Source organism: Salvelinus namaycush, chromosome 33 (genome assembly GCF_016432855.1).
Source record: "Salvelinus namaycush isolate Seneca chromosome 33, SaNama_1.0, whole genome shotgun sequence".
NCBI classification, from domain to species: domain Eukaryota; kingdom Metazoa; phylum Chordata; class Actinopteri; order Salmoniformes; family Salmonidae; genus Salvelinus; species Salvelinus namaycush.
The window spans coordinates 10,973,992-10,992,821 of NC_052339.1; the positions used below are offsets into that span (position 1 = coordinate 10,973,992).

Sequence of the window (18,830 nt, forward strand, 5' to 3'; positions counted from 1 at the left end):
GCCAAAAGGACATGGAATCAGATATTTCAAGCCACATTTCATACCGCCTTCGTAGGTGGTTTGAAATCAGATACAAATATGATTCATGGTCATGTGACTTGTGTCTGAATGGTCAAATCTGATTTATTTGCCCTCAAGTGGTTTTTAGACTGTTATTCAGCATATCTTGTTGCTCGCTAGCTACTCTTCTGACAGCTTGACAAGAACATGTGGTAGCTAACTAATGTTAGCTTGTTAACTGTTTACAAGCAAATTAGTGAATGTTCTAGAAAGCTGAACAGCTACCTAGCTAGCTAGTTGATTGCTGCGGCTAGCCAAAAAGGACTTGTTTTGAAAGTTGGATCATGTTATCTTTTGAGGCTTTAAAGCGTTCTTACCCTATGATTTTGAACATTCAAAGCAACTGGGAAACGTCCGTGGCAGGCATTGTTGTCAGCTTAGCTTGTTACATCACTTCTGAGTGATAGGAAGCACAAGCACCACCACCGACAGTCAGTAGAACAAATTGGATTTGAAACACAAAACTGATTGGAGTATTAAGGCCTGCAGTGTGAACAAGCCTTAAGTTGTCTTGATCATCTAGCAAGAAGCAACAAGAGCAGGATTGAGGGACTAGGACACAAGGACAATGAGAAGGAGGGAAAATAAAGGATAAAACCAACAGAAAATGAATTGATTTGGAGGATTTCTAAAAGAAAGAAAAGGGAACGAACCAACATTAACAAACAAAAAAGCAAATAAAGTTGAGGATTGTTCTGGACATTAGAATTTGTGTACAGTGTTAATTACACTAAATTACACATTTAATAGCTTTATATTTTCATTACAAAAAGTGCATTATTTCAAATGTTGCATGCTTCAGCGCTCAAATTTGAAAAATAACAATGGCAACAGTAGGAGGAGCTTGGCCCATTCTATTTGATCCACCAGCAGAACAGAACTCTGAACATTCTAAACAGCATTACAAGAAAAAGCTGCTGAGGGAAAATCCAGAGACATTGTTTGCTGATTATACCCTAATTGGAGACAAGAATACAATCTCTGACCTTCTCTTCTATAGAGAGCATACTGCTGTTTGGTGTTCTGCCTCATGTAGGCACTTTTGCCATGTCAGAAAGAGAGAATCACTAATGGTCAACATATCTTGGTATTTGATGTACAGGACTAGTAATCGACTCTTCACCTACAACAATGACACCGTAATGATTCAAGGCTTAGAAGCTGCACTTGTCCTCCATACAGTGCCTTGCAAAAGTATTCATCCCCCTTGGTGTTTTTCTTATTTTGTTGCATTACAACCTGTAATTTAAATGGATATTTATTTGGATTTCATGTAATGGACCTACACAAAATATTCCAAATTGGTGAAGTGAAATGGAAAAAATATCTTGTTTCAAAAAATTATCCAAAATATAAAACGGAAAAGTGCTGCGTGCATATGTATTCACCCTCTTTGCTATGAAGTCCCTAAATAAGATCTGGTGCAACCAATTACCTTCAGAAGTCACATAATTAGTTAAATTAATTCCACCTGTGTGCAATGTAAGTGTCACATGATCTCAGTATATATACACCTGTTCTGAAAGGCCCTAGAGTCTGCAACACTACTAAGCAAGGAGCACCACCAAGCAAGCAGCACCATGAAGACCAAGGAGCTCTCCAAACAGGTTAGGTACGAAGTTGTGGAGAAGTACAGATCAGGGTTGAGTTATAAAAAAAAATCTGAAACGTTGAACATCCCACGGAGCACCATTAAATCCCTTATTAATTTTTTTTTAAGAATATGGCACCACAACAAACCTGCCAAGAGAGGGCCGCCCACCAAAACTCATGGACCAGGCAAGGAGGGCATTAATCAGAGAGGCAACAAAGAGACCAAAGATGACCCTGAAGGAGCTGCAAAGCTCCACAGCGGAGATTAGAGTATCTGACCATAGGACCACTTTAAGCCGTACACTTCACAGAGCTGGGCTTTACGGAAGAGTGGCCAGAAAGTGGCCCAAAAAATTATCCAACACGTTTGGTGTTCCCCAAACATATGGAAGAAGGTACTCTGGTAAAATGAGACTAAAATTTAGCTTTTTGGCCATCAAGGAAAACGCTATGTCTGGCACAAACCCAACACCTCTCATCTCCCCGAGAACACCATCCCCACAGTGAAGCATGGTGGTGGAAGCATCATGCTGTGGGGATGTTTTTCATCGGCAGGGACATGGAAACTGGTCAGAATTGAAGGAATGATGGATGGCGCTAAATACAGGGAAATTCTTGAGGGAAACCTGTTTCAGTCTTCCAGAGATTTGAGACTGGGACGGAGGTTCACCTTCCAGCAGGACAATGACCCTAAATCCCAGTGGCTAGATGTGCCAAGGTTATGGAGACATTCCCCAAGAGACTTGCAGCTGTAATTGCTGCAAAAGGTGGCTCTACAAAGTATTGACTTGGGTGGGTGAATAGTTATGCACAGTCAAGTTTTCTATTTTTTATCTTATTTCTTGTTTGTTTCACAATAAAAAAGATTTAGCATCTTCAAAGTGGTAGGCATGTTGTGTAGATCAAATGATACAAACCCTCCAAAAATCTATTTTAATTCCAAGATGTAAGGCATCAAAATAGGAAAAATGCCAAGGGGGTAAATACTTTCACAAGCCACTGTATACATGAGTTTACATCACTGAAAGAGCTAGCAGACACCTTGTAAGAGAATGGTACTCTAACACCACAGCCCAGAACAGCAGCACACAGGCAGAGCATCACATGGCCTTCATTTTATGTGACTCCAATGGGACATTTCTCAGAGTGAAACTGCTATTCCCTGGCATGTCAGTCAGAACGCTATGGTGCCCAACAACAGCAAGTGCCTTGAAAAGTCTGTCTAGCAACAAATTAAATGTGGCCAAACATATTATAATTCCCACGGGTACTAATAATTGGATGGCAATGAGAGGACATTTACATTTGAAGTTGGAAGGTTACATACACTTAGGTTGGAGTCATTAAAACTAGTTTTTCAACCACTCCATACATTTCTTGTTAACAAACTATAGTTTTGGCAAGTTGCTTAGGACATCTACTTTGTGCATGACACAAGTAATTTTTCCCACAGTTGTTTACAGACAGATTATTTCACTTATAATTCACTGTATCACAATTCCAGTGGGTCAGAAGTTTACATACACTAAGTTGACTGTGCCTTTAAACAGCTTGGAAAATTCCCAAAAATGATGTCATGGCTTTAGAAGTTTCTGATAGGCTAATTGACATCATTTGAGTCAATTGGAGGTGTACCTGTGGATATATTTCAAGGCCTACCTTCAAACTCAGTGCCTTTTTGCTTGACATCATGGGAAAATCAAAAGAAATCAGCCAAGACCTCAGAAAAAAATGTTTATACAAGTTTGGTTCATCCTTGGGACCAATTTCCAAATGCCTGAAGGTACCACGTTCATCTGTACAAACAATAGTTTGCAAGTATAAACACTATGGGATGACGCAGCCGTCATACCGCTCAGGAAGGAGACGCGTTCTGTCTCCTAGAGATGAACGTACTTTGGTGCGCAAAGTGCAAATCAATCCCAGAACACCAGCAAAGGACCTTGTGAAGATGCTGGAGGAAACGTGTGCAAAAGTATCTTTATCTACAGTAAAACGAGTCCTATATTGACATAACCTGAAAGGCCGTTCAGCAAGGAAGTAGCCACTGCTCCAAAACCGAAAAAAAACCCAGACTACGGTTTGCAACTGCACATGGGGACAAAGATCGTACTTTTTGGAGAAATGTCCTCTGGTCTGATGAAACAAAAATAGGACTGTTTGGCCATAATGAACATCGTTATTCTTGGAGGAAAAAGGGTTATGCTTGCAAGCCGAAGAACACCATCCCAACCATGAAGCACAGGGGTGGCAGCATCATGTTGTGGGCATGCTTTGCTGCAGGAGGGACTGGTGCACTTCACAAAATAGATGGTATCACGAGGCAGGAAAATGGTGTGGATATATTGAAGCAACATCTCAAGACATCAGTCAGGAAGTTAAAGCTTGGTCGCAAATGGGTCTTCCAAATGGACAATGACCCTAAACATACTTCCAAAATTGTGGCAAAATGGCTTAAGGACAACAAAGTCAAGGTATTGGAGTGGCCATCACAAAGCCCAGACCTCAATCCTATAGAACATTTGTGGGCAGAACTGAAAAGGCGTGTGTGAGCAAGGAGGCCTACAAACCTGACTCAGTTACACCAGCTCTGTCAGGAGGAATGGGCCAAAATTCACCCAACTTATTGTGGGAAGCTTGTGGAATGCTACCAAATACTAATTGAGTATATGTAAACTTCTGACCCACTGGGAATTTGATTTAATAAATAAAAGCTGAAATAAATCATTCTCTCTACTATTATTCTGACATTTCACATTCTAAAAATAAAGTGGTGATCCTAACTGACCTAAGACAGGGAATTTTTACAAGGATTATATGTCAGGAATTGTGAGAAACTGAGTTTAAATGTATTTGGCTAAGTGTATGTAAACTTCCAACTTCAACTGTACATTTAACAGTATTAAATCATATCGTCGGTAATTTGAAATACCCCGGTATAAACAGTATATCGCCCAAACCTCTCTCTTTCTCTCCTGCATGTGTTCTTTCTGTCTCTATCTGCTACCATGGCCAACGTCCTTTTCTACTGTCCAATCTCCTTTTAAGTTTATGTTGTGTTTCTCTGTTACGGTATTGTCTTTCACCTTGTGGGACCATTGATAACGAATCGTTTGAATCAATAGATTGTGTGTCTGTGTCGTAGCACAGCCTATTGGTGGTACAATGAAACATGTCTGTTTGCATGGGCATCACTCCCTTTACTGCCCCGTTTCTTTTGTGTGTGTGTGTGTGTGTGTGCATCAGTACATGTGTGTGTTAATGTGTGCTCAAGGCATGAGCCTCATTATGTTCAAATCCTTTTTCTGTATCTCACTGCCACTGGCTGTGTTTTCCTTTTCCCCTGCTGTGTGGGTGGGTGGGTTTTTGTGGTGTGTGTGAACTTCTTGGGTCTTTTTTTCTTTTTTCTATTTAACTAGGCATGTCAGTCTGACTTTGTTAATGTCTCCTGTCTGTCTCCCTCCACAGCCCTCTGAGAAGTGTGGAGTCCTCAATGTCACCAAAATCACTGAGAATGGCAAGAAAGTCAGGTAAACCATACTGTATAAAGATCATATAGATTAGAAAACATTGTCATTATCTTATGTGGAAGTAAGAGGACAATACAGCATCATACAGACAAACAAAACAATGCCATTGATTCTTTGTTGATATAATGGACAGACTGATGGTTGATACATGCTTGTGTTAGAGCTAGGGTTGCAAAGGGAGGGTATCTCACTGGAAACGTTTTAAGTTTGCCGGTAAACTACCAGAATTTTGGTATCTTTCAAAGATAGATTACATTCAATCACAAGACATCTAGTGGCTGTTTTGGGTAATTTAGATTATCACAGGTGTCTGTAGTAATATCTAAAATAGATTACATTCAATCACAAGACATCTAGTGGCTGTTTTGGGTAATTTAGATCATCACAGCCCAACGCTCTAACCACTAGGCTACCTGCCGCCCCTAAGGTCTATAGGTTATTGACTAACTGTTAAATGTGCCTGGCTTCATAAATCACCCATATACAGTGCATTCGGAAAGTATTCAGACCCCTAGACTTTTTCCACATTTTGTTACAGCCTTATTCTAAAATGGATTAAATTAATATATTTCCTCATCAAGCTAAACACAATACCCCATAATGACAAAGCGAAAACATGTTTTTAGAAATGTTTGCAAATGTATTAATACTAAAAAAACAGAAATACATTATCTACATAAGTATTCAGACACTGCTACGAGACTCGAAATTGAGCTCAGGTGCATCCTGTTTCCATTGTTCATCCTTGAGATGTTTCTACAACTTGATTGGAGTCCACCTGTGGTAAATTCAATTGATTTGGAAATGATTTGTAAAGGCACACACCTGTCTATATAAAGGTCCCACAGTTGACAGTGCATGTCAGAGCAAAAACCAAGCCATGAGGTCGAAGGAATTGTCCGTAGAGCTCCGAGACAGAATTGTGTCCAGGTACAGATCTGGGGAATGGTACCAAAAAACTTGTGCAGCATTGGAGGTCCCCAAGAACACAGTGGCCTCCATCATTCTTAAATGGAAGAAGCATACATGTCACGTAAAGAGAGCAAGGTTTGAGGGAATAGGGAATGTTTTTCCTAAACAAATGAAGGATTTTGGTAACATAACTATTCCATCAGAAATGGCTGTAATTATGTTGCAGCTTCAGCAACACAGACAGCACTATACACACTGATGTTCTGTGGTGGTCCCTGCAGCCAGGAGGAGAGAGAGACGACAGGTGCTAGTCACAAAGTCACTCAATTTAAAAATACTTTTTTTTTAACAGTGCAGCAAGTCTGAGCCAGGCCTGGCACAATCAATTGCGGTCTGACTCCCTCTCGCCATTTATGCGTCTTAATTATTTAATCAAACAATTCGCTTAAAGTATCAGACAAGCTGAGTGCATATAGTTGATTTGATTAAAACACATAGGATGTGTCTATATATGGAAAAATACACTAAATCAAGAACAGACGACTCTTGATCAGTTAGTTGGACAGCCCTAGTAAATATACACCATTAACTTAGTGAATATCATTGGTGTTTAATATGAGGGTTTCAGCATGAAATATGCTTTATTTATTTTTTACACAGTATTTGTGTATTTATGTATTTGTTGTCAATATTTTAGCGTCAAACTAGTGGCAGTTGTGAAAACAATCTATAGTTGGGATTGTTGCAGAGTTCATTGAAAATAATGCCATTGTTGATTGATGCTTTTTCCATTAATTAGGCTATTTTCTCTTGAACCATATAGCAGGGTTTCCCAAACTAGGGGTCGTGACCAAATTAAGGGTCGCCTGCTTTGAAAATGGGGTTGCGAGAGAGCGTTTGTGCTTGGTTCATAGAACCGGGGTTATGTCAGTAGACTGTCATAGCCCAAATTTAAAAAGTAAACATTTGCCGTCCCGTGTTGCCTAGTTGGTAAAGCATGGCCCTTGCAACGCCAGGGTTGTGGGTTCGATTCGCACGGTGGGCCAGTATGGGGGGGAAAAGTACAAAAATGTATCCACTCACTACTGTAAGTGGCTCTGGATAAGAGCCTCTGCCAAATGACTAAAAAAACATTTTAAATCATGGAAATTATTCCATAACTTTCTTTACATGGTGGGGAATGTTTTTATCTCAAAGTTGGGTCGCGGGCCAAAACGATTTGGGAAGCCCTGGTCTATCTACTAGAAACTCAAGGACAATATGTTCAGGTATAAAAACTGAAGACTATATATTCATCTTTTTTTTTTTTTTTTTTACAAGTTATTCAAGTAAACATGACCAAAGTTACGATAGATTATCATATATTTTCTGTTAATTACCAAAATGATTGAAGATTCCGGTAGCTTTGCAACACTAGTTGGGACTGGTTGATAAATGGTTGTATTGTGACGTGGTTGATGGTTTTATAAAGGGTTGTGTTGTGATGGTTGATAAATAGATGTGACGTGGTTTATGGTTGATAAATGGTTGTGACGTGGTTATAACAGGAAGAACTGGACATCTTCGTGGACAGTACTCCAGGGCTCCTCACTGCTCTTCGCTAAAGGACAGGGGAGTGGCACCAGCTGGGTACGTACCCCATCAGCCACCTTGTTAGGAACCATCTTGGGTTAAAACAAATGTGGCAGAGTTTGTACAGTGGACTTGAGTTAATTTTTTTGAAATAAAATTAGAGCTGAATACCTCCCCTACTTTTCCAATAACCTGCAGGAGTTTTTCACCTCAAAAAGAGGGTGGGAGTTTTAGTGCCTAAGAACTACCTGGTTGGCTGTCTATCTCCATTTAGTAGTAGTGCTAGTGCACCATATGTCTTTCTATCTGTTCTTTAGTTTCCGTTGTCCCTTCTGTCATCTGTCTGTGACTCTATATTTCTCATTTGCCATCCTTCTCCTCTCCTCTTACTCTATTATTTTCCTCTCCTTCTTCCTTTCCTCTCCTCATCCAAAGCCGCACTACCGTAGTGGCTCCATCCCTGAGCTGCTGCTCACTCTGCTGGCCAACTGGAAGCGTTCGGTCAAGCCCTGCCCAGCTGTCTCCTATGTCCACTCTGTCAATGGGCGTGCCCCAGCTGCCACTGTATGTCTCCTCTGTCCCTGTGCATGTGTTCCATTTGTCCCCCTGCCTGTCCGTTATGCTCACACTATCCCCTGCCTGCTGCTCATAACCTAGCCTGATTGGTTGACCAAGGGATGTGTTTCCTCTGGGTCCCCCGCCCCCCTATTTCTATGGGCACCATCACTGTTCATGACAAACTGTTCACACCCCTCTTGTTGGCGGAGATCATTTTGCAGGTTTAAAGCTTATTTTTTTTGCAATTCTATACATTTTGCCATGTCTAATGTGTATTCATATGATATTTGAGTGATTTAAAAAAAATGTCAACAATATCTATGGGCTTAAAAAAAACGAAATAAAAAAAACTTAACCTGACATGGGCTAGTTAATCTGAACATTTCTGACAAGTTATAAATAGCTCTCTAAGGTACGCCCCCTCCTTTGTGCCCCACAGTTTGGGAACCACTGGCCTAGATAAAGGTGTTGTTGATATGCATACAATACTAACCTACTGAGTACAAAACAAATTGATAACAGTTGAACTTCCCCGTACAGTACTAAATGTCCAGCTTGCAACACAGTAGTGTGAATATGATCAGCCGTGGTTTATCTTCAAGTCAACGTAGCGGTTAATAACTATGTGTAACTATAACACAGTAACTTGTAACAACACTGCTTTGGTTGTTTTTAATGCAACTTGAAATAACAACTGTGTGAAAAATACTCATGAAAGATTTACCACTATTACTATCCTTGAGTTGGAAACCCAGCTCTCAACTGATTTGTCTGAATGTTGAATTATTCCCTTGTAGAAGTTTGTGGGTAACCAGTCGAAGCCGGAGTTCACTGTGGATCTCAGAGGGGGGTCAGTTGATTGGGCATCCAAGGATAAGTCCAGCAAGAAGCACGTCATTGAACTGAAGACCCGTCAGGGGACGGAGCTGCTGATCCAATCAGAGATTGACAGCGTCATCAACGACTGGTACCGAGCCCTGACAGACACCATCAGCACACATGTGAGTGGACCTCTCTCTTCAGTCCAGAGCTTAGTAACTACCACACCTATAACATACTATTTCCCAAGTCATAATCAAATCCTGCACTAACTTGCTCTGTTTAGATGTCCGTCAGAGGGACTAGTAAAGTACAGTACAAGCCAATGACGCTCTAGAATCTTTGTAATGAGGATCTTCTGAATATTCATTTATTTTTATCTGTTCAGTTCCACATCCCTCCATTAGAGGGTAGAACTGGTCCAGGTTGACTTCCCTAACGGAAGGTGTGTGTGTGTGTGTGTGTGGGGACAGGCATGGGAGTCAGATGAGGCCATAGAGGAGGACATGCCTGAGTCCCCCGGGGCAGAGAAACAAGACAAGGAGAAGGACCACCGAGACTCCAAGAAAAACAGAGGTGCCTTGACTAAATACGCTGTGAGAGGGTGTGCGTGTGTTTTAGTGATCTTAGAAGGTATTGTCACCAAATGCCCTCTTGGTACCTGTTTAGACATTTTCCTTCCATATGGTTTCAGCGATGAAGACGTCTATCAGTATGGACTCCACTGACCAGAAAAAGACTAGAGTGAAGCTGAAGAAGTTCCTGACCCGCCGACCCACCTACCAGGCCGTCAAGGACAAGGGATACATTAAAGGTATGGATGGAGATTTGGTTATGGGTTCCCGAGAATGGACCTACTGCTGTCCTCAACTAGAGGAAGCTAAACGTAGTGATAAAACCCTTGATAACGAAACATTGTAATTTGACGTCTCTCCGTGTTGTTTCTCAGACCAGGTGTTTGGCTGCAGTCTGAGCAGCCTGTGTCAGAGGGAGAACACGTCAGTGCCCAACTTTGTCACCACGTGCATCGACCACGTGGAGACCACAGGTACGAGCCATACATCTCTGTTCCTTTATCTGTTCCCTCTCTCTGTCTTTTGAGTTATGATTAGAATTTTTCCAGAGATGAGATGTCAAGATTTCTGTAATGATGATTGTGTGCTGAGTCACAAACACGAGTTCTAATGCTGTTTCTCTCTCTCTCTCTCTGCCTGTCTCGATCTCTCCATCTTCCTCAGGTCTGAGTATAGATGGCATATACAGAGTGAGTGGGAATCTAGCTGTGATACAGAAGCTGCGCTTCGCTGTGAATCACGGTAGGGCCTAACTCCCTTCAATGATATAATATGATGTTATAGCTTTTTCCAGTAGCTTTGGTACATGGTTAGTGACGAAGGTACTGGAGGTATAGTCATTTTGTAAAGAGGTTTGGGTGTCAGTCAGTCCAACATTAACTTCTTGAACAGACCATGATCTCTTGTCTTAAAAGCTGTGTCTCTATCTCCTAGATGAACAGTTAGAGTTGGAAGACAGTAAGTGGGAGGACATCCACGTCACCACGGGAGCCCTGAAGATGTTCTTCAGAGAGCTGCCTGAACCACTCTTCACCTACGACTCCTTCAACGACTTTATCAACGCCATCAGTGAGCAGTAACACACTTAACTACACTGTAACGCACTTTACTGTGTTGTATAACCCTGTACTTTACTGTATGCTTGTCCTGCTGAGCCACTGTTTCTAATAGTTACATTAAGGTTTGATGGTTCACCTAAAGACAATGTCCATTAAGACATTGACTTCACGCTCAATTTACCACTTGGTTTAAGTGATTCCAAATACAGTATTTGCTGTTTTAAATGTGTCCACAAGATGGTGCCCTTATCATTTGAATTCACCCTATTCAATTAGGATCATGTAAATCAGGGTTCTTTTTTTATTTGGGGGGAGAACACAAAAGACTAAAAACACCAGCAAATCAGCTCCAAGTGATTTTAATTTTGGAAATCTGTTCCAAAGTATACCCACGCATAATTAAGCAACAAGAGGCAGTGCTGTATCATGAGTACAGTCACGAGTAAATGGCATTGTTTTATTTACCTGTGACTGTCTGTATTCATGATACAGCACTGCCCCGCCTGCTTTATTGGTTTTACAAAACTGTTACCAACATATTCAAATAACAATGAATTAAACAGTTTCATTAAAATGTTATTTTGATAAGTTAGTTGTTTTGGTTATGTTGCTACAGACATGAACCAGTCCTTAATTGTTTTTGCATAGTTGCGATGCAAAAGGACAGGTCGTCCGTTCTAAACAAAATGTTTGCTATGCAGGCTGGGTAACGTTATTGTCACTAGCCAACTTCAGCTAACTGAGTCACGCCAAACATTGAACCTGGAATGACAGTACACTAGCTGCATTTTAGTATGTTTGAATTTTTTATTTTTTTTGCATTTACTTGGATGTGTCCAGGATAATTGTCTCGTCTGGGCACCGTTCACTCTCTATGGTGGAAATTCCAAAGTGAAACATTGTTTCTGTGGTCGGACAGGGAGACAGCGAGGCTAATATTAACCCCTGATGTACCAACCTAAATGTTAGGTTGGAAGCAAGGGGGAATCATTTGCGAGTTGAGATCAAGAGATGATTCATACAGAAACATGAACATGATATTATTATTATGAGATGCGGTGATAATTGTCAGATGGAACTGTAAGCAGGCCTAGTGTGCCTGTGATGGCTATTACAACACGACTAGGAACGCTGCTTGTCCAATCAGCATCCAGGGTCCAAACAACCAGCTTTATAATGGAGAGATACAGTACCAGTCAAAAGTTTGGACACACCTACTCATTCAAGGGTTTTGCTTTATTTTTTACTATTTTCTACATTGTAGAATAATAGTGAAGACATCAAAACCATGAAATAACACATATGTTATAATGTAGTAACCAACAAAGTGTTAAGCAAATCAAAATATATTTTAGATTCTTCAAAGTAGTCACCCTTTGCCTTGACAACAGCTTTGCACACTCTTGACATTCTGTTAACCAGGTACACCTGGAATGGTTTTCCAACAGTCTTAAAGGAGTTCCCACATATGCTGAGAACTTGTTGGCTTTCCTTCACTCTGCGGTCCAACTTATCCCAAACCATCTCAATTGGGTTGAGGTCGGGTAATTGTGGAGGCCAGGTCATCTGATGCAGCACTCCATCACTCTTCTTCTTGGTCAAATAGCCCTTACACATGCTGGAGGTGTGTTGGGTCATTGTCCTGTTGAAAAACAAATGATAGTCCCACTAAGTGCAAACCAGATGGGATGGCGTATTGCTGCAGAATGCTGTGGTAGCCACGCTGGTTAAGTGTGCCTTGAATTCTAAATAAATCACTGACAGTGTCACCATTAATGCACCGTCACACCTCCTCCATGCTTCACGGTGGGAACCACACATGCGGAGATCATCCGTTCACTTACTCTGCGTCTCACAACGACACGGCGGTTGGAACCAAAAATCTCACATTTGGACTCATCAGACTAATGGACAGATTTCCACCGGTCTAATGTCCATTGCTCATGTTTCTTGGCCCAAGCAAGTCTCTTTTTATTGTTGTCCTTTAGTAGTGGTTTCTTTGCAGCAATTCGACCATGAAGGCTTGATTTACGCAGTCTCCTCTGAACAGTTGATGTTGAGATGTGTCTGTTACTTTTTATTTATTTGGGCTGCAATCTGAGGTGCAGTTAACTCTAATGAACGTATCCTCTGCAGCAGAGGCAACTCTGGGTCTTCCTTTCCTGTGGCAGTCCTCATGAGAGCCAGTTTCATCATAGCGCTTGATGGTTTTTGCGACTGCACTTGAAGAAACTTTCAAAGTTCTTGACATTTTCCACATTGACTGACCTTCATGTCTTAAAGTAATGATAGACTGTCGTTTCTCTTTTCTTATTTGAGCTGTTCTTGCCATAATATGGACTTGGTCTTTTACCAAATAGGGCTATCTTCTGTATACAACCCCTACCTTGTCACAACACAACTGATTGGCTCAAATGCATTAAGAAGGAAATAAATTCCACACATTAACTTTTAACAAGACACACCTGTTAATTGAAATGCATTCCAGGTGACTACCTCATGAAGCTGGTTGAGAATGCCAAGAGTGTGCAAAGCTGTCAAGGCAAAGGGTGGCTACTTTGAAGACTCTCACATATAAAATATATTTTGATTTATTTTTAATACGTTTTTGGTTACTACATGATTTCTACAATGTAGAGCCCTGGAATGAGTAGATGTGTCCAAACTTTTGACTGGTATTGGAATTGTGATCGTTTACAACTGTAAGCAAGGTTTAAAATGATTGTTTTAGTCAAATGTTATCTGTTTATGATTCTTGCGGTCAATTTGAAGTCTAACAATTATTTGTATTTATGTTCTAGCCCCCTGACCATCCTCTCAAGAAAAAATTGGCCCGTGTTTGAATCTAGTTAATGATCCCTGATGTAAATTATGTGTTTTTCCTTATGCAATGAAACTAATGGTGTAGTTTTACTTTTCCCTCTCTTCCAGAATGCTCGGATTACAAGCAGCGAGTAAACTTAATAAAAGACTTAATCAAGCAGTTGCCAAAACCGAATCACGACACAATGCAATGCCTCTTCAAACATCTCAGAAGGTAAGCAAAAAGCATGCTACATTTCGGCTAAGCTGCGATATTACCCAAAGTATTTTTATCGCATTTTGCATATTATGTTTTTCAAATACTAGCAGTAGCCTACATAATACATGTAAAGTTTTGTCTGTGCCTGAAACCTTTGTTGACCAACCAACATAGGCCTATCATTTAGGAAACACAATTCATATCTCACCATAATGGATCAAAGGGCAGTTCGGGAAAATGTCAGATGTGCTGGTCCATCTTTAGCCCAGTGGCCTGTCTAAATTGGGGGGGGATTACTCCTTCTCGTCCATCCCTGTAGCTCACTCTGTCCTCTCCTTCCTGTCTCTCCAGGGTGATTGACCATGGAGAGGCCAACCGAATGACGACCCAGAGCGTAGCGATCGTCTTCGGCCCTACCCTGCTCAGACCTGAGACCGAGACTGGGAACATCGCTGTTCACATGGTATATCAGAACCAGATTGTTGAGCTCATCTTACTGGAGTATGAGAACATCTTCGGCAGGTAGAAAAGAAACACCTGATGAAGAGACCTGTGAGAGAAAGAGGATGGTCTGGTGACTGGTCGGACCCAATACTGCTTATTTTTGTGACTGAAACATTGCTGCTGTGGACCAAGCAATTAAAGAAAGAAAAACAAAAATGTAATTATTGTTCATTTGATAATAAGATTAATAAAGGAAGCTAGTGAACGACTTTGCACTTAACATTTTGAGAGAGCTAAGTATGATGTAAATAAATACAGATTTCATTCACTTTGGTTACAATGCCTGCTGCGAGTAGCAGGGCGGAGCCATTGCTTCAGGAGGAGGGTGTTGATTGGTTGGTTGGTGAGCTGGCTGGATCGTGTCGTCATTGCCGTGACAATGGACGGAGTGCAGTGTGAATGGCGTGGATGGATCTCCCTTGATGTGATGTGATCCAGTGGATTTGAGTATTCAGGGTATAACTGTTTTACACTGGATTCCTATGGCCAGTATTAAGTACATACAACAAGAGCTTGGTGAATAAGACTTTCATTGTTTTGGACTGGAGTGGAACTGAAGAAGGGTATTATGGGATACATTCATGTGCCCCGCCGGAGTGACTTCCTCCTTTCTCTGATGACGTCACGACACATCAGCCGGGCACAACCCACTCCAGATCCTTCAAACAGCAACAACTACCCACTGAATGACTGGCTGGGTGGGTGGTCTCTCTGTCAAATCAATGGAAGCCCATATCCTGCTACTACCATGTGTTATAGTAAAGACCAAGCTTGGTTGTGTGTATTAAGACTACTCTCATTGCTTTGTGTTGGAATAATATTACGCTGAACCTCTGAACTGTATATTCTCAGTTTTGTGGAACATTGACCTCTGATAGGGCTGTTGTGGTGACCATATTACTGCCACACCTGCAGTCATGACCACAGTAAAATTCCACGTGACAATTGAGTCACAGTAATCTCCTTTTATGCACTCTGGACATGCTTTAGTAGTACCCTACTTGCTAACTACCATCTGATCCTAATGGCCTGGTTCTCTGGGCTCTATTGTCCCTCTAACCACTCTGACATTAATGCAAATGAAATCGAAATATCACATCAAACACTTATCATCAAAACAGCAGGCCTATACAGTGTAAAACTCACCTCACTGTGATGATCAATTTGAAGAAACAAGTTCAACAGCTGGTTGAAACATTGTAAAACATGGTTGGTTTGGATGTTGTTTCAAAGCCTAACACAATGAAATGGCCACCGCTTTCAAAGGTGATGATTCATTCTAAACATCCATATGCATATTAGAGCTTATGCATATTCTTATGAGCCCAAGCCCCCCCCCCCCCCCCCCCCATTAAAAAATGTTTTACTGAATAAAAATGATTATTCTAAAGTTATACAATTCATAGCCTACCACATATTACAATGGCAGAAAAACAGAAAACAAAAGTGATTTAAGATGTATTTGGTACATAATTGGTCTAGCCTTTTGAGTGTGGACTGTATTATTATGCAGAATAATACAGAATATCTCACCACCATGCATTTCCATCTCCTCTCTCTTCTTTATTATTTTCTCGAGCGCGCAGACAGTTTAGGGAAATATGTTTCGTTGCGATGTTCCCGAACCGATTTCAGTTGGTTTACCAAATGATGCACTAGGTAGCTGCAGGAACAAGGTTGGAGACCCAATGCCATACAGTGTTTGGGCGGAATGTCACCTATCGGGCAGCGAGAGCATGCTCCTCAAACAGTGGTTGATGCGTGTAGAGGAATAAGTGTTTTTATTTGTTTCTCAGCTGCTCATAGTAAGCACAATTCCGCTATAAAACCGAAGTAGCCTACAAAACGGACCGTCGGGAAAGCGCGCTGCCTCCATTCGCTGTTCAAGTGCAAACAGATGACATGTATTTTTCTCCCTGCTCCTGTTCCTGACCATTTAATAATGGGCCATTCTAAATCGGAACTAATTTGACATATTAGTCAAGACAAGATTAAACTGAGAATAGTCTGATTGGTGAAAATATGAGCACTTGATGGGAGAACAGCTGTGCAGTCTGAGGCAAGGAAAAGAGCAAGCTTTTTTTTGGTACTTTCTCCAATCATCAATTAGTCGCATCATGCAGCCCATACATGTTTTGATTTCAAAGTAATTCTAAGGTTTGTATCATTCACAGCTAAAGTTGCCAAATAACTCTAAATATAGCATATAGGACCGGGTTCAAATGATCACTTTTATGCTCAACATAGACATTTCATATGCGCACTCGCGCCGTAATGGGAAAAATATCCTTTCTATTTTATTCAGCTAAGTTCAATTATACTCTTACTATAAAATAAAATAATAGCATGGGACTTATAACCGTATATTGTCAGCTAATTGGACAAGCTTACAGCCTATGTCATAGAGCATAGCCAGATAACTAAAATATATTTTCTACATATATTTCTTTAGAACTGACTAAATTAAATAATGGATTTGTGATGGTGTATATTACATTGATTTATTAGGCTTATTTTTTTTAAATGTCGACGTTCCAAAGGCATGCATCAGCCAGCGGCTTGTATGCTGGAGGCCTGGAGATGCTAATTGAGTTTTATGTTAATTACCGGTCAATTACCATGAGACGGGACAGTCTTTTGCTTGATAATAACCGGCTGACAAAATGTCATGACCGCCACAGCCCTACCTCTGACTTCTGTGATGTTATTGTATGTGCCGTATAAAGCCCCAGTGGTATGGATGAATACAGAATCAGTATTAAATATGGGGTCTCTTGGAGGTGACCCTTGGATCAACTGGATGGGACATTACTCATATGTATTGCTTATATTTCCCCTACTTTTATAATGACAAAATAATTCACCATAAAATTCATTCCAGGGAAATGAACTGGACCCCCCCAGCTCTACCCTTTGACCCCAGTGAAATCATCAACAGTGGTCAGTATGTCACATGACTGGCTTTGGGAAACATCAAAACAAACCTGTGTTTGATGGGATTAAACAGTAAATAAACTGCTTTACGTTATGACGAACAATGAGCTGAAGTCTGTGTCCCAAATGGCATCCTATTCCCTATGTAGTGCACTACTTTTGACCAGGTCCCATATGGATCTGATCAGATCAAATGTAGTGCACTATAGAGGGAATAGGGAACCATTTAGGATGTAGCCTAAGATCTTCCCTAATGTGTACAGATGTGTGTCATTGTGAAGTCTAATGTGCTTGGTATGGTAGGCCTCTGCTAGTGACAGACCTTCATATTTGTAAAGTGGACATGTAAGTAAAGTGTTGAGTGGCGATTCCCTCCCTTTCCCCCCCTCTTCCTTTCTTCCCTCGTGTCATGGAGTTACTGCAAACAGGACAAGAGAGATGAGGATGCCAGGGAATAGCAGTCAACCCTAGCATTACTATTTTAGATCAATGCGTGCGTCCCAAATGGCACTCTATTCCCTATTTAGTGAGCTAGGCCTCAGTGCCTGCTTTATAATCCCTCTGCTTACCTATGCTAATATGAACTGGACTGGGACTAGAGAGAAAATTGTACTGGAAAAATAGTATTACATTAAATTAAAGTTGATTGCAATGGAAGGTAGAATGCAAAAAATGACTCTGTGAATATTATGTACAGCAACCTACATATAAAAATTGTCATTGTTCAAAGTCCCTTATAGTAATTCAAGTATGTATGCTTTGATGGTGAGTGGTTGGTTCAAGTGAAATATCACTACATGATTTTGTAAATATGAATTGTCCACAAGATTGCATATTGATCCTTACAAAAGAGGAAGTTGTTTTGAAAGTGTATCTGGATTTTGGCGCATGGTCAGCTGCACACTTTGAATGTACTTTTCAGACCAACTGCTGTTTGTGACATTGCTATGTCTAATTAAAAAAACAACTAAATGGGACAGACTCAACAGTGTAACTTTTTCACTTTCTGTTAAGGGTGGCAAAGTAACTCACTACTGTACAGTCGTATACATAACAAGTCTGTCCGATTCTCTGCCTTCTTGGGACAGGTCTCCCTCGTAAGAGATTTTTCTTACCTCAAAGGGATCGACCTGTATAAAGGCTAAATAAATCCATTGCAGGTAAACTGGGCCAGAACTGGACTAATAAACACAATGTGCCGACGAACGTTTGAAAGCAGCAGGTGGACCTTCTATATCGGCTCTGACCAGAACATCAGTCGATAAAGAAACATGTGAGTCTGCCTTCTAGGCGTCTCAATTCGCGTCCCAATCAACAGCAGCTAATTGTCTCTATGCTACAGTGAACATCTCATTGACAGCTAATGGGACTTCACACAATTATAATTTAACCATGACTCATGAATCACACATTTAATAACCATTATGTCTGTGTCCCAAATGAGACCCTATTCCCTATGTAGTGCACTACTTCTGACAAAGCCCAATAGGGCTCTGGTCCAAAGTAATATACAGAATAGGGTCTCATTTGGGGATACAGACTGTCTTTTTCAAAGATTTTCTGCCAGAGGCCTGTAATGACAACACACAGTTAGTGCTAAGTGATTATTTTATTTAGTTGCAGTAGTCTATGCCCCTGGATTTTTGCAACTGCAGTCATTCAGTCTTTGAATGTCATTACTCGTTAGGTCAGT

The 18,830-nt window shown here is 40.8% G+C and overlaps 1 protein-coding gene across 3 annotated transcripts in view; it reads left to right on the forward strand.

Annotated features, from left to right (window-relative positions):
- Positions 1-18,118, forward strand: part of LOC120027756 (rho GTPase-activating protein 12-like) — an 88,400-nt gene extending 70,282 nt beyond the window's left edge. For 2 of the 3 annotated variants that reach the window (XM_038972771.1, XM_038972772.1), the window contains 10 exons: positions 5,122-5,183; positions 7,643-7,724; positions 9,023-9,226; positions 9,518-9,620; positions 9,739-9,858; positions 9,994-10,092; positions 10,283-10,360; positions 10,553-10,687; positions 13,609-13,714; positions 14,051-18,118. In XM_038972771.1, the coding sequence (XP_038828699.1) occupies positions 5,122-5,183; positions 7,643-7,724; positions 9,023-9,226; positions 9,518-9,620; positions 9,739-9,858; positions 9,994-10,092; positions 10,283-10,360; positions 10,553-10,687; positions 13,609-13,714; positions 14,051-14,225 (1,164 nt within the window). In that variant the 3' untranslated portion in view covers positions 14,226-18,118. Of the gene's footprint in view, positions 1-5,121; positions 5,184-7,642; positions 7,725-9,022; positions 9,227-9,517; positions 9,621-9,738; positions 9,859-9,993; positions 10,093-10,282; positions 10,361-10,552; positions 10,715-13,608; positions 13,716-14,050 lie in introns of those variants that run through there. The other variant, XM_038972773.1, reaches the window with a different exon arrangement.
- Positions 18,119-18,830: the final 712 nt, after the last annotated feature.